This window comes from Syngnathus scovelli, chromosome 12 (assembly GCF_024217435.2).
Source record: "Syngnathus scovelli strain Florida chromosome 12, RoL_Ssco_1.2, whole genome shotgun sequence".
Taxonomy (NCBI): Eukaryota; Metazoa; Chordata; class Actinopteri; order Syngnathiformes; family Syngnathidae; genus Syngnathus; species Syngnathus scovelli.
Genome location: NC_090858.1, coordinates 11,133,789 through 11,147,568, shown reverse-complemented (window position 1 = coordinate 11,147,568; position 13,780 = coordinate 11,133,789). Strand labels below are relative to the sequence as shown.

Here is a 13,780-nt window from a genome sequence, read left to right as displayed (position 1 = left end):
TTTTTGCAGTTTTGGAATTCCAATAGTGAAACTCATAAAGATTCACTGCACAAAGTTTTTCAAAGAGCCAATGAAACTTGACATATCAAAAAAGTAGAAGGGAGAGACAAAAGTATTTTGAATGTAGCAATTGGCCTCACTTGCCTCTTTGAACTGAACCACTGAAATCAATTTTCAACAATATTCTTCTTCACGTTCTTCACACCTTCGCCCCCGTCTTCATCGTCTGCTTAGCTCACCCGCCCCTCCCTCTGTGTTTGCAGCACCTGGCCGTGACCCACGAATACAACTCTGAGTGCCTGCGGCGCTACAGCTGGACCCCGGACACGGTGGACCACGGCCACAACATGGCGTCCAGCCCCATCCACTCTGGGTAAGAGCGTCGACTCCCAGTTAGTGTGTTCTGCTTTCCGTCCCGGTGGCGTGTTTGTGTTTTGTCACCATAGATCCCGACAGCGGTTGTCAGCCTTGATACTAAAACGAGGTTTCGGGGCTTCTGCCTCCCCCTGCATTGTCTCCATGTGTTTATTTTACAGCTTCTCCTCCCCGCTCCCTCAGTATGACTCCAGGTGAAGACTGAGCTGGCTGCTCTGTAACTCGTGACTCCCCCCCTCTTCCCCCGCCCCTTCATTGATGTCACTCATTCATTCACCGCTGCCTTTCCCGACATTCCCCTTTTTCCTCCCACTCCTCCATGTGCTGTGGTGTTTCATTTGCATTTCTTAGTACACGCGTGTCATCTTTGTGTACTTGATTTTCTCTTACAGACTACACGAATAACCTTATGCTGCATTTACACAAAAAAAAACCTCACAGGAAGAATTTATACAGTGATCCCCTATTCCAGAAGCATTTGTAAATCTGTGAACACTAGGAAAGAATTTTCTGCAGTTTCAAAATACCCGCTTTGCACACTTTTTAAAGTCACGTAAACACCTAAAATAAATTGTAAGCACACTGAGATAAAGCGGGGGATTACTGTACTTGACTCATTTCTCCACGTATCCGACATCTTGCCGACAGGACAGACAACTCACAAAACATTTGGCATGCTGGGCTTTCAGGGGAAATTCCTGATTGAATCTTCAACTGCACTCAAACTTTTACACATGATCTTAACTGAAATTTCAATGAACGTCCTTTTGTTTGTTTCAATACTTTTGCACAGTGTGCTATTTTCTGACGAGTCAAACTGTGGCTGTACATGTGCATTCAAAAGTTTTTAAAAAGTCCAATTAAGTTCACGTGTAAATGGCAGTGCATATTTGGGTCATCCCGAAATGTCACCAGAAAGCCAAATCTCCTGTTTTTGGCGAGTAGCGTATCACCTTTGGTTGGTGAAACATCTGTGCAGGTGTGTGAATATTTGATCACTGATGGCTGCTTTCGAGGATCCGAAACACTGGCGTCAATCTCACCTCTTCCCTCCAAACTGAATGAAACGCCATTGCTCTTAGTTTTCTCTCAATTTGAGGCGTGAGCCAGCTCTCGGAACTCAAAGCACCTTTCTTTTGTCGCGTCTGGCGCTTTTCCATTATCTTCTTCTCTGGTTTCTGTTCCGTGTTTGGGTGTCCAGTGATCACAGCATGGGGGATGGTCCTCACTTTTTTGTCCATGGCTTGTGTCCGTCTTTGCCCGGGCGTCTTCTTCCTCAGCCTCTTACAGCACTTCTCGGTTGTCCCGCAGGTTCCTGGTCAGCTTCATGGTGGATGCGCGCGGCGGGTCCATGAGGGGCAGCCGCCATAACGGCATGCGCATCATCATCCCGCCCAGGAAGTGCACGGCGCCCACTCGCATCACCTGTCGCCTGGCCAAGAGGCATAAGCTGGCCTACCCGCCGCCCATGGTGGAAGGGGAAGGCCTGGTCAGCAGACTCGTGGAGGTCGGCCCGGCCGGGGCCCAGTTCCTTGGGTAGGCTTCATTGTTATTGTTACGACTGGAGAAAATACGTGCTCAAAAGCTGGCTTTTAAAAATGTGACATCGCTAACCTTGAGGACAAACAGCCTAAAATTTGGACCGTGTGCTCTCTTTCAGTCCCGTGATTGTGGAGATCCCTCATTTCGGCTCCATGCGGGGGAAGGAACGAGAACTGATTGTGTTGAGGAGTGACAACGGCGACACGTGGCGGGAGCACCAGTTTGAGTCCACGCCAGAGGAACTTACGGAGCTGCTGACCGGCATGGACGAAGGTAAAAGGACGCTACTTTGAGAGCGTCCACATTAAAACCAGAAGGTACAGCGTGACTGAGTGTTCCTTCTTGTGCCACATAAGTACGTAGTCATATGTCGCTGCTCAAGCTGTTCCCTCATCTCAGCTCCCGATGGTCATGTTGCAGAATTGGATAGCCCTGCTGAATTGGAGAAGAAGCGCATCTGCCGCATTGTGAGCCGAGACTTCCCTCAGTATTTTGCCGTGGTGTCGAGAATCAAGCAGGAATCCAACCACATGGGTCCTGACGGCGGCGTCCTGTCCAGTAGCACTGTGCCCATGGTTCAGGCCTCCTTCCCGCAGGGGGCGCTCACCAAGAAGATCCGTGTCGGCTTGCAGGTTCGTATGACATCATCACAGACCTACGACTTGAGTAGTTGAGCCCAACTCAGAAGTCAAGGTATGACCCATTCCCCGCCCCCGTTTTAGGCTCAGCCTCTTCCCGATGACATGGTGAGAGCGGTCCTAGGGAACCGAGCCACCTTCAGCCCAATTGTCACCGTGGAGCCCAGGAGGAGGAAGTTCCACAAGCCAATCACCATGACCATCCCTGTCCCGCCCCGCCAGGCGGAAGGCCACCCCACCGGCCACCGCGGCGACGCGACGCCTTGCCTCCGTTTGCTCTGCAGCATTACAGGCACGGCCATCTTGACATTATTAGACCTAAAGAGAGCGAGCACTCATGTTCTTTGCCTTGCACAGGAGGGACATCCCCCGCCCAGTGGGAGGACATCACAGGGACCACGCCGCTTTCCTTCGTGACCGATTGCGTCTCCTTTACCACAAATGTGTCGGCCAGGTACGACACAATCAATTTGTGAGACCATCAGATCCACTATCCTTCATATTGTGTAACAAATTCTCTCTCCTCCCAGGTTCTGGCTCGCAGACTGTCACCAGATTCCTGAGACGGTGGGTCTGGCGTCTCAGTTATACCGGGAGCTGATCTGCGTGCCGTACCTGGCCAAATTTGTGGTGTTCGCCAAAATGAATGACCCGGTGGAGGCGCGCCTCCGCTGCTTCTGCATGACGGACGACAAAGTGGACAAGACTCTCGAGCAGCAGGAGAACTTTGAGGAGGTGGCCCGCAGTAAAGACATTGAGGTGGGACTTCCCCAAATTTGACCCGACTTGAGTGGCCCCAAATCTGATTTGATTATTAAGAGGTGTCAACATGTCATCGTCCTGGTTCAGGTTCTAGAGGGGAAGCCCATTCATGTGGACTGCTATGGCAACTTGTCTCCGCTGACCAAAAGTGGACAGCAGCTTGTATTTAATTTTTACTCTTTCAAGGAGAACAGACTTCCATTCAACGTGAAGGTACGAGTTTTTTGTTGTCGTTTTTAAAAAAATTATTATTCATGCAATTTTCATCAAAACAAATTCTTCCTTTTTTTTCTACTGTGGACAAAAAAATCTGGTAAAATTGTCAATCAGAGCTAAATGTTACAAATTCAATTACAAAATTAAAACTCCTCTGCAACCAAGTAGTGAATTACATTTTGTGTTTCTTCTACAGACCCGAGATATGGGTCAGGAGCCCTGTGGCCGCCTGTCGTTCCTGAAAGAACCCAAAAACTCCAAAGGTCTTCCGCAGACTGCCATTTGCAATCTGAACATCACACTGCCGACTCACAAAAAGGTAGGCATCAAGTCATCAAGTGTCCCTAAGCACACGCCGTCCCCCTTTTTGCCTCATGTCACCTCACCCACACGGTACTCAATCTCTCGCTCATTGGGTTTCGCAGCTGACTGCCTATTTGCGTGTTTTTTTTATCACGCATATGAAGCCAGTCACAAGACCCCACAAAGTATATCTCTGTCGCTATTGCGCTCTGCTCTGCTACTGCCCAGCCAGCTCTTTGTTGTTTTTTTGCCTGCTATGTTTTACTCTTCTCATCATGATGATGATGCAAGCAGGTTTTCCCCCTGATGTTTTCTGTTTTCCTTGTTTTGCTGCTCCATTTGTCATCACCTTCATCTCATGACAATATCGCCGCTCTCCATTTTGTCATCTCTCTCCCCCTGCTCCTGCCGCAATGCATCTTGGGAATCCCACAGGAAATGGAGTCCGATCCCGACGATGAGGTAAATAGTCTCTTCATCATCACACAAACAGCTGCTTCTGTTTTTTTTTTGTGTCTCTCTGTTGGCTTGTACGGAGTAAAAATGCTTGGCATTGTACTTAATTTAGTCAAATTATTTTTGATTTAGTGCCTTCATCTCAGAGGTTCTCACCACTTGTCCCCCTTTGCATAGACACGCTCAACAACTATTAGATGATCGCATTTTTTTGTCCAGTACTTTAATATTTATAAAGTGGAATCTTTTCACCAACACTGACAAATAATAGTAACTCTTGCAATTTATGGATTTGATAAATACTGTCATGAGCCCTCGACGTTAAAGAATAAAAAGACAAAGTGGTTGCAACAATGGTGACTCGCCCAAAACAGGTCATTTTCCAACTAAATTAATGACTTAACCTTATTTAAGTAAACATAACCCCATGAGCATCTTTTTTATGATGAAACATCTTTTGTTTTTGTTTCAGAATGAAAGGCCAGAACGACGCCATACCTTTGCCTCCTTAGCTTTGCGTAAGCGCTACAGCTATTTGACCGACCCTGCGGCCAGTGAGTTGCCTTTTTATTTTAATAACATGCATGACAAAACCAAATCAATAGATTTTCCACATAATTAACACAATCACTTGAACTGTGTGAAGGTCCCTTTATTGTAGTCCTGCTGTTGCTTACATGTATCCAGAGGGAGTTTTGCTCATGAATCATTTCTTCTCCCAGCTCAACAAACATGGTCATCCGTCCTGCATGGTTTTAATGTGTGTCAAGCTTGGCTACTGCATTTTGTGCCACTTTTGAAAATATCGGCAGGTCAACATTATACATGTCATTCGTTGATTTATTTGGACCAAATGTGTTGTTTTATTTGCATTCTATGAACATGTTGAATTTATTTTGTTTTTATTCATTCGGTGGCCATTGTTGTCTTCTTATTGGCTTTGTGACTGTATGGCTGAGAATACTTTACAGGTTGCACTTTACAGCTTAATGTTGATATCATTTAGGTGCATTGTTCTCATTATTCTTGCCTGCTCCATCTTCAACATTTTGGATTTAATTTCAAGATTTTCAAAGTCATTCAGTGGCTGTTACAAAATAGCAGAAAACTGCAACTTGGTGCTCATTTAACTACCCATTTACAGTTTCATTGTTGTAAAGTGCATCCTCATTCTTAAACCTAAGTTGTGGCCAAACACTTGGATATTGTAATGCTTTTTTTTTTTTTTTACTTGTGGGGTCATTCTCTGGCATTGAAAATGAATCGAATGTAAGGTATTGCATGTGAAGAAAAAATGGAGAGTAAAAGGCACGCTCGTCTCAACAAGTCAAACAAGCTCATTAAGCACATCAAAAGGCAATGGAAATGTACTTTTCAGTTGTTTTGTTCGACCACGTCATGCATTTTTGTCCCTCCCCCCCACACACACATTTTGTCATGTATTTTTATTTTGAGTTGTTCACTTCTCACGTCATCCTGAGTGTGTAAAAGGGACCTTCTGTAATCTACAAGTACATTTTTGTCTTGCTACTCGTAAGTGATGCTGTTTCTGACTGAATTTCTCCTTTTTTTATGTTTTCCTTTTCAATTATTTTACCTTCTGCTTTCTGTTGCCTCCTTTTTTTTTCTTTTTTTTTTTTGAATTATTGAAGAAACATCCGATCGAAGTCCGCAAAGAACACAGCCTTCTGGCTACCCTCACAAACCGGTCTTTTCAACGAGATCTTATCAGGCGTGGCCGCCTGTTCCTGTCGCCGTCCCTGGGCAAGCCAAGTCTGGGTTTGGCTCCCTCTCCAGCTCCTCGTCCAACACACCTTCTGCCTCTCCACTAAAGTCTGTCTGGTCCATCAACTCGGCCTCTCCCATTAAGACAAACATTCCCGGATCCCCTGCCTCTTCTGTTAAGTCAGTTAGTGACATGGCCTCTCCCATCCGATCGTACAGAACCATCTCCTCTCCCATAAAAACTGTAGTCCAACATGCTCAGTACCCAGGCCAGGTTGCCCACAGTCCCCTGGCGTCACCTGCAAAAAGTGCTTCAGACAGTTCCTCTATGAAAGGTTTTGCAGCATCGTCAGCCAGGACTTCCTCTACAGGAGGAAGTCCTCTTCTTGAGAGGACATCAATAGCCATGACACCTCCAACATCTCCCAAATCATGCCTTAGTATGTTCAGTTCCCCTCTGTCATACAAGACCGTCGTGGGGGGTTCCACTGGTACAACCGTATCATCGTCCTCACCGATCAAAACAGTCCCCGGCCTCTGCTCTGTACGTTCCTTTCCCTCAGACGTGTCAGGCCCCGCGAGGAACCTCTTCTCCTCATTGTCGTCACCACTCAAATCCAACAGCACACCAAGTGCTGCAGCCCTGATCAATGGAACAGCGTCACCAGCGCAGTACCACTCCCCCTCCCCAACCTCTCTCCTCGCCAGCAGTCTCCAGGAAAGAATACAAGCGACCACTAATGCTGCCACGACAAGCGTCAACGCAGCATTTGATGAGGTTGAAAAAACATTCAATTCTTGCTCAGCTGGGTATGGCACCTTAAAGTCATTGTCCTCCTCTGCATCGTCCTCATATCAGTCCATCAGATCCTCCGCATCCAGTTCCCTTTACAACTCACTAAGGTCCCCTCCTAAAGCCACCACGGCTGGAACATCCAGCACAGTGACGGTCCCTGTGTATTCTGTTATCAATGTTCTACCAGAGCCCCCGTTTAAAAAGCTACCTGAGGTGTCCAGGTCAAATGCTGCTATTCTGTCCCCACGCAAGACTGTGCCCGCAGAGATGAATCCTCATTTGCAGTCGTCGTTTGCCAGAAATCTTTCCCCTACCAAATCTCCACTTCTCTCATCCGGTTTAAAGTCAAACGTGACATCTCCGTTGTCATCCAGCCAAGAAATTCTGAAAGATGTTGCGGATATGAAAGAGGACTTAATACGAATGTCAGCCATTTTGCAGACTGATCCGAACTCTAATACAAGTAAAGGATTTCAGTCTGGTTCTGCGGTGAAAGTAGATGATGAAGAGCCATACCGGATTGTGGAGAAAGTCAAACAAGATCTGGTAAAAGTGAGTGAAATCCTGACTAAAGACGCGGCCAACGAGCCAATGGCAAGGGGTACCTTAGATGACATACACTTCTCAAAAGTACCTGTTGAACAGCCGCCAAGCAACTGGAGCTATCCCCCAAGATATGAGACAGTGGTTCCTCAAGCAAAAGCAAAAACAATTCAAGATAGAGACTTCAACCTTTCGAAGGTTGTGGACTATTTAGCCAATGACGTTGGTAGCAGTTCTTTCTCCAAAAAGCACGACACAAAACATACAACAGATGAAGGAAAGAGAGAAGCGGATGGCAGGGAAAAGCAAAAACGTGTCCTAAAACCCGCTATTGCGGTTCAAGAACAAAAGCTCAAAATGCCTCCAACAAACATGCGATCACCCCCTTCGGACAGAGAGCCAGCTAAAGTGGCTGATGCTCTTTTTGGAACGGACACAGTGCTGGAACCCACGGATGATTTATATCATGAACAGGATAAGAGCCCCCTCTCAGACAGTGGCTTTGAGACCAGAAGTGAAAGGACCCCTTCTGCCCCTCAGAGTGCTGAAGGCATGGGCCCAAAGGCCCCTTTCCAGGACATCCCCGTTCCCCCGGTAATCACAGAGACTAGGACTGAAGTTGTTCATGTTATCAGGAGCTATGAGCACCCTGAGGATAACAAACAACTGGCAATGGTAGAGGGAAATCCCATCAGATATATTGATTCTGAGTCGAAAGGACATGTCAATCAACCTCCATCCACCCCTGAGCTTAGTAAGGGCTATTCAGTTAAAGGTGCCCCTGATGAGGACCCGATGGGCAAAGGCATTCGGTTGAAGGAGGAAACTCACATCACGACCACCACCAGGATGGTGTACCACAAACCTGGCAGTGAAGCCGTATCAGAGAGGTGTGAGGAAACTATGTCTGTTCATGACATAATGAAGGCCTTTCAATCAGGAAAAGATCCTTCTAGGGAGCTTGCGGGACTCTTTGAGCACAAATCTGAGGAAATCTCGCAGCGAGTCTCTGAAGACATCAAACCAAAGGTTGAAAGAATAATTGAAGTACACATTGAAAAGGGAAATAAAACAGAACCAACAGAGGTCATCATCAGAGAGACTAAAAACCATTCTGACAATGAAATGTATTACTACACAGAAAACAGACCAGAGGACAGGGAAACTGTCGAACATCCTGTCTATTTTGACTCCTCCAAATTTAGCAACACCATGACACACGATGATAGTCGCCCTAGTTCAGCCCAGTTAATGGCAGACGAGTCGTATAAGACCTTGAAACTGCTTAGCCAACAATCCGTGGAGTACAATGAGGATGAATCCTCAGAGTTAAGAGGAGAATCTTATAATTTTGCTGAGAAAATGTTATTATCAGAAAAGTTTGACCAATCCCTTCCTGACACAGAGGAAAAGTCTCACTTCCACTCACCAGACAGAAGCCGAAATGAGGGTAGGCCCGTAGGCCCAAGAACAGAATATATTTTTCGCTCGGCACGAAATGTGTTTGATACGTCAGGGAGAATGACAAATGCTGATGATACCTATGACACAATGACACTTTTGCAGCACTCTTCTCAGCATGGTAGCCCAAAGCAATCCATTTGGATGCGTGTCCCAGCAGACGACACAGAGAGAAAGGAAAGAGAGCAACTTATGTATGAGGAGAGAGTTGATAGAACCGTAAAAGAGGCAGAGGAAAAACTCTGTGAGGTATCACAGTTCTTCAGAGATAAGACAGAGCAGCTCAATGATGAACTCTCCTCTCCAGAGAGAAAATCTCGCAGACCAGACTTTAGGGAATCACGATCCGGACCTAGTTCCACACAAAGCAGTCCAGAACGATCAGTTTATAGAAATGGTGCTAGTGGAGAAGAATGGAGCAGAGAAAGACTAAGAGATAAGTTTGGCTCCAATGATAGGAAATGTGCCAGTTTACCCAGTAGTCCGGAGAGGAGAGTACTGCTGCAGTACAATGATTCAGACTCTATAAACCAGGGAGACGGGGAAATTGCAGGCTCACAACCTTTGCATGTGTCTTCTTCCAAAGTAAGCGCGGTGAGGCTTAAGTTTGAACAAGAGGCGCAAAGACAAGATAGGGGTTCTCAGGGTCGCCAAAATTCTAATCAACCCATAAGGAAGCTCCACGAGAGTAAGCTCCCTGTCTACCAGGTATTTGGTGGTTCTAACATTCCAAAAACACCAGAGAGTCCATTAAGCCAGAGAAAAGTTCAAGAAAGTGAGTCCAAGTGTTCACCCGTGCATCAGTCCTGTGGGAAAAATCAGGACGATAAGAAGTTATTCAAAACATGGGAGAACCAAGGCTATGGTAACTATAAACCCCAATCCCCCAAATTATCACCAACATTAGTTCGTGATTCTCAGAAAGATGACAACAATAGTGATTCACAAAGACAAGAAACCACCAAGAAAATTATTTACACCGAATTTGTTGTACGAGAGAGTCCAAATAGCAATGACGGTCTAAAAAAAAACTCGGAATCTCAAATTCCTGTAAGAAAGTCCTCTAATTTTTCAGAAAATCGCAGATCCCAATCTTTAAAATTAGATCCCTCTGTTGAAACACATGAGAAAGAAGGCTCTCGCACGCCCGTTCTAGTTCGAAACTCGATACATGGTAGCTTTGAGTCTAACAAATCTACTTGCGGATCGTCAGGGAAATCCACGGACTCAGACTGTAGCCAGTCAAATATCACTTGTAACGGTGTTGACAGTGACCAAATAGAGTATTTGGATCATGGAACTCCTGCAATTGTCGCAGAAGGTTTCAAAGATATCAAACCCCTACCTGTGTATGTCAGCATTCAAGTAGGCAAGCAGTACGAGAAAGAAACGGCTACTGGGCAGCTCGGAACTTACAAAAAAATTGTAAGCCATGAGAGTAGGACAGTACATGAGACCAGGGGAACATTTTACACTGTCAAACAAAAGGAGTCTCCTCAAGGTAGTCCAGAAGATGACACTCTAGAACAAGTGACGTTAATAGACAGCTCTGGAAAGAGTCCCGTTACTCCCGAGGCGCCAAGCTCAGAGGACGTTAGCCTGAACTCAAGAATGCCTGACTCTGTGATTGGCTCCACGGCTGGCATGCCATGTCCAATCCCAGAGGAGTCGGAAGAGGAAGATGGCAAGACCTTCATCTACAGGGAGCCAGTAAGGGAAAAATCTAAGCAAGCAGCTCCAGAGAATCACAGCAAAAAACAGGAAGCAGAGAAACAGAAGTTAAAAGGGGAGAAGAGAGTTCCATATATAGAGTTTCCACCACCACCTCCTTTGGACAGTGAGCAGTCAGAGCCTGAGAAAAGAAAGTCTTGCGCATCCTCCGAGACGGAGACGGAAATGATGGAAGTAAACCTCCAGGAGGAGCATGACAAACACTTCTTAGCTGAGCCAGTCATCAGGGTCCAGCCTCCATCTCCCATTCCTCCCGGAGCTGATAACAGTGATTCCAGTGACGACGAATCTGTATTCCATCCCATCCCTGTCAAAAAGTACACCTTCAAAATGAAAGAGGAGGGAGATAAACGCTCAAAACACCGCAAATCGGAGAAGAATGGAAATAAGGAGGCTGGGGTCAATGGTGTCGTAAAGGGGGAAGAAGCCGACTTAGAACATAATGGGAATGACCAATCCATCACTGACTGCTCCATTGCAACCACTGCTGAATTTTCCCATGACACAGATGCCACTGAGATTGACTCATTAGATGGTTATGATTTTCAGGATGAAGACGACGGACTGAGTGAAGAACCCAAAACATCCGCTCTATCCAATGATGGAAAAGCAGCTGATCGCTCCTTTGGTCAGTCTAAGCTGGAAGTGATTGAGGAAGAGAAGTGTGAGGATGGGAAAACCAATCCGTCTTCGGCAAAAAGCAGTGGGCAAGAAATAGATTACACCCTTGAAGGCAGACATCCAGAAAGGCAGACCTTCGCAGATCAGTACTTTGGCTACCAACTTGAAGAGGAGCTCAACTCAACTTTTAAAACAGTAGCCACAAAAGGCCTCGACTTTGACCCCTGGTCCACTAAAGGGAGCGATCATGATGGAGTTTATGACTCCAAGACCAAAGACGAAGATCCCAAGCCCTTTGGTTTATGTGTGGAGGACAAATCACAGGCTACAACACCCGACACAACCCCTGCTCGAACACCGACCGATGAGAGTACACCAACTAGTGAGCCTAACCCCTTCCCTTTCCACGAAGGGAAGATGTTTGAGATGACCCGCAGTGGTGCTATTGACATGAGCAAGCGGGACTTTGTTGAAGAAAGGCTTCAGTTTTTTCAGATTGGTGAGCATTCCTCTGACCCTCTAACAGGGGAAAGGGGGAGAGGGGGCAAGATCCTTGGTGTAATTTCCTCTCAATCAAATACAGGGGAGAGGGCCACAGTAGAGGGGAAGGTGAAAATTGTAGACACAACCACAGGCAGCAACACACCACCAGCAGCAGCAGCAACAGCAGCAACAGCGACATGCAACCCTTTGCACCCTGGCAGTGACACTGGCTATGCTGGTACTGAAGTACCCACCTGTGAAGCCATAGCTGAGACCGCCTCCTCATGCACAATCACAGCCTCCAAGGTTGATCCCAAATTACGCACCCCGATTAAGATGGGCATAGCTGCCTCTATAACTGTGAAAAAAGACTCAGGGGATCTGACTGATTTTAAAGCTGAGATATCAGAGAGCCAGATGGTGCCAGAATATATCAGTATAGAGGCTCAGAGTACAGAAGGCCAATCTAGTAAAGACACAGAGGCCACATCAGAGAGAAGAGATTACCCCTCTGAGAACTGCAACAACAATAATAACCTTGAGTCCTCCAGTATTCAGGCCAACTACATTCAGTGTGGCAGTGTGGTGTTCAATCTGCAGTCCTCCTCTGAGCCCACACTTCAGAAGGCCAGCAGGATAGAAACACTGTGTTGTAGGGAATTAGATGAGAAAGTAGAAATAGGTCAGAGCAGTCAAGTGCAGCAGCAGCAGCAGCAGCAGCAAAGTGTACCAGTTAAAGACAGTGAAGTGAAAGTGCCCAGGTCCAGGCTTCCAGTAAAAGCGTCAGGGCGGTCGACTCACACCCAGGGAACAGCCATAGGCAAGCAGAAGCCCAAACAAACAGTAAAAATTGAGACCAAGAAAAGAGGAGAGCCAGCCATTGCCAAAGTAGAACCAAGGTCTAGAATACCAGTCAAGGACATTAAAAAGGGCAGCTCCACAACCGCAGCTAGCTCATCACATTCAGTTAGGGTTACCTCGCGGCCAACAAGGCCATTGGCTAGTGAAAGAGCAGCCATAAAGTTGCCCTCGAGGTTACCATTGAAGGATAGGAATCAGCTCAGCAGGCCATCAGGTGAGGGAACGTCTAGGCAGGAGAAACGGGAGAACCCTAGCGAGGTTTGTAAACGCACCATTGAATACTTTAAAGACATTAGCGGAGAGACAATAAAGTTGGTGGACCGCCTGTCAGACGAGGAGAAAAAGAAGCAGACAGAGCAGTCGGAGGAAGACAGCACCTCCCGGAGCACCTCCCTGTCAGACACCTCGCAGCCTTCTCAACCTTCCCAGCCCTCCCACTCGTCCAGGTCCGGTAGAGGTTCCAGGGCTGAGGCCGGGGCCCCGTCCGTAGGGGCAAAGGTGGCGGCGACGGACAGGGCCTCTGGCAGTCAGAGGAGCAGGAGGAGTAGGCGGACTGGTGGGAAGGAGGGCAGTCAGGGACTCGCAGGGTCTCGAACACCTCCCATCGCAGAGATCAAGCCTAGTTTGTAAAACTTTCACACTATCAAATACATTTTATATCTTGACCTATTTCACTTAACGTTGCATGACATGTTGTGGTCATTGACTTGATTGACTGGAATGCCTGTGGCGTGTGTTCGCTTAGAGCGGTAGCTATCATTGATCCATCATCATTGATGTACTGTGTCGTGTATCGTCTCTGTTTCCAGATTCCTATCCCCCTGTACCTCCCTCCCCCACCCAATCCTGTGTGCCCTGTGCAGTAGAGTAGCAAGCCAGTTGTAGTGACTGTCACAACCTGTTTGGCAATCCCTGGTTTGTCTCTGTTCAGGGCAAAGTTGTCGTAGTTATGCTTGTAGTCTCAGAAACGTTTCATATGTCACGGTAGTTTTCTGTAAAGAACACCACATAGCGCATGTTGACCATTTAGATACCGAGAACGAGCCACCCTCGATTTTTACAACTCGGGAGTTGTGGTATGCTTTGTTTTGTGTGGTTCTCATGACACGTAATGCTTGCTAAAAGGTTACATGGCATAATTAGCCGTAGACCACCACATGTAGTATGAAATGCCTTTTCTTGCCATCATGTCAAAGAACAATTGAAACTATCTTATTTAAAGACTTAATTGTAGTTTAGAAGAATTGCAATTGCAATCCAGATATCT

At 46.7% G+C, this 13,780-nt stretch overlaps 1 protein-coding gene across 48 annotated transcripts in view; it reads left to right on the top strand.

The window, feature by feature from the left end:
- LOC125978903 (ankyrin-3) overlaps positions 1–13,780 on the top strand; it is a 69,066-nt gene that overhangs the window by 47,428 nt on the left and 7,858 nt on the right. For 26 of the 48 annotated variants that reach the window (XM_049736771.2, XM_049736770.2, XM_049736772.2 and 23 more), the window contains 13 exons: positions 264–373; positions 537–569; positions 1,687–1,911; positions 2,036–2,190; positions 2,338–2,549; positions 2,640–2,847; positions 2,913–3,009; positions 3,086–3,314; positions 3,405–3,530; positions 3,730–3,852; positions 4,272–4,298; positions 4,765–4,846; positions 5,945–13,135. In XM_049736771.2, the coding sequence (XP_049592728.1) occupies positions 264–373; positions 537–569; positions 1,687–1,911; positions 2,036–2,190; positions 2,338–2,549; positions 2,640–2,847; positions 2,913–3,009; positions 3,086–3,314; positions 3,405–3,530; positions 3,730–3,852; positions 4,272–4,298; positions 4,765–4,846; positions 5,945–13,135 (8,818 nt within the window). The remainder of the gene's footprint in view (positions 1–263; positions 374–536; positions 570–1,686; positions 1,912–2,035; positions 2,191–2,337; positions 2,550–2,639; positions 2,848–2,912; positions 3,010–3,085; positions 3,315–3,404; positions 3,531–3,729; positions 3,853–4,271; positions 4,299–4,764; positions 4,847–5,944; positions 13,136–13,780) is intronic. The other 22 variants (XM_049736809.2, XM_049736804.2, XM_049736793.2 and 19 more) reach the window with 6 other exon arrangements.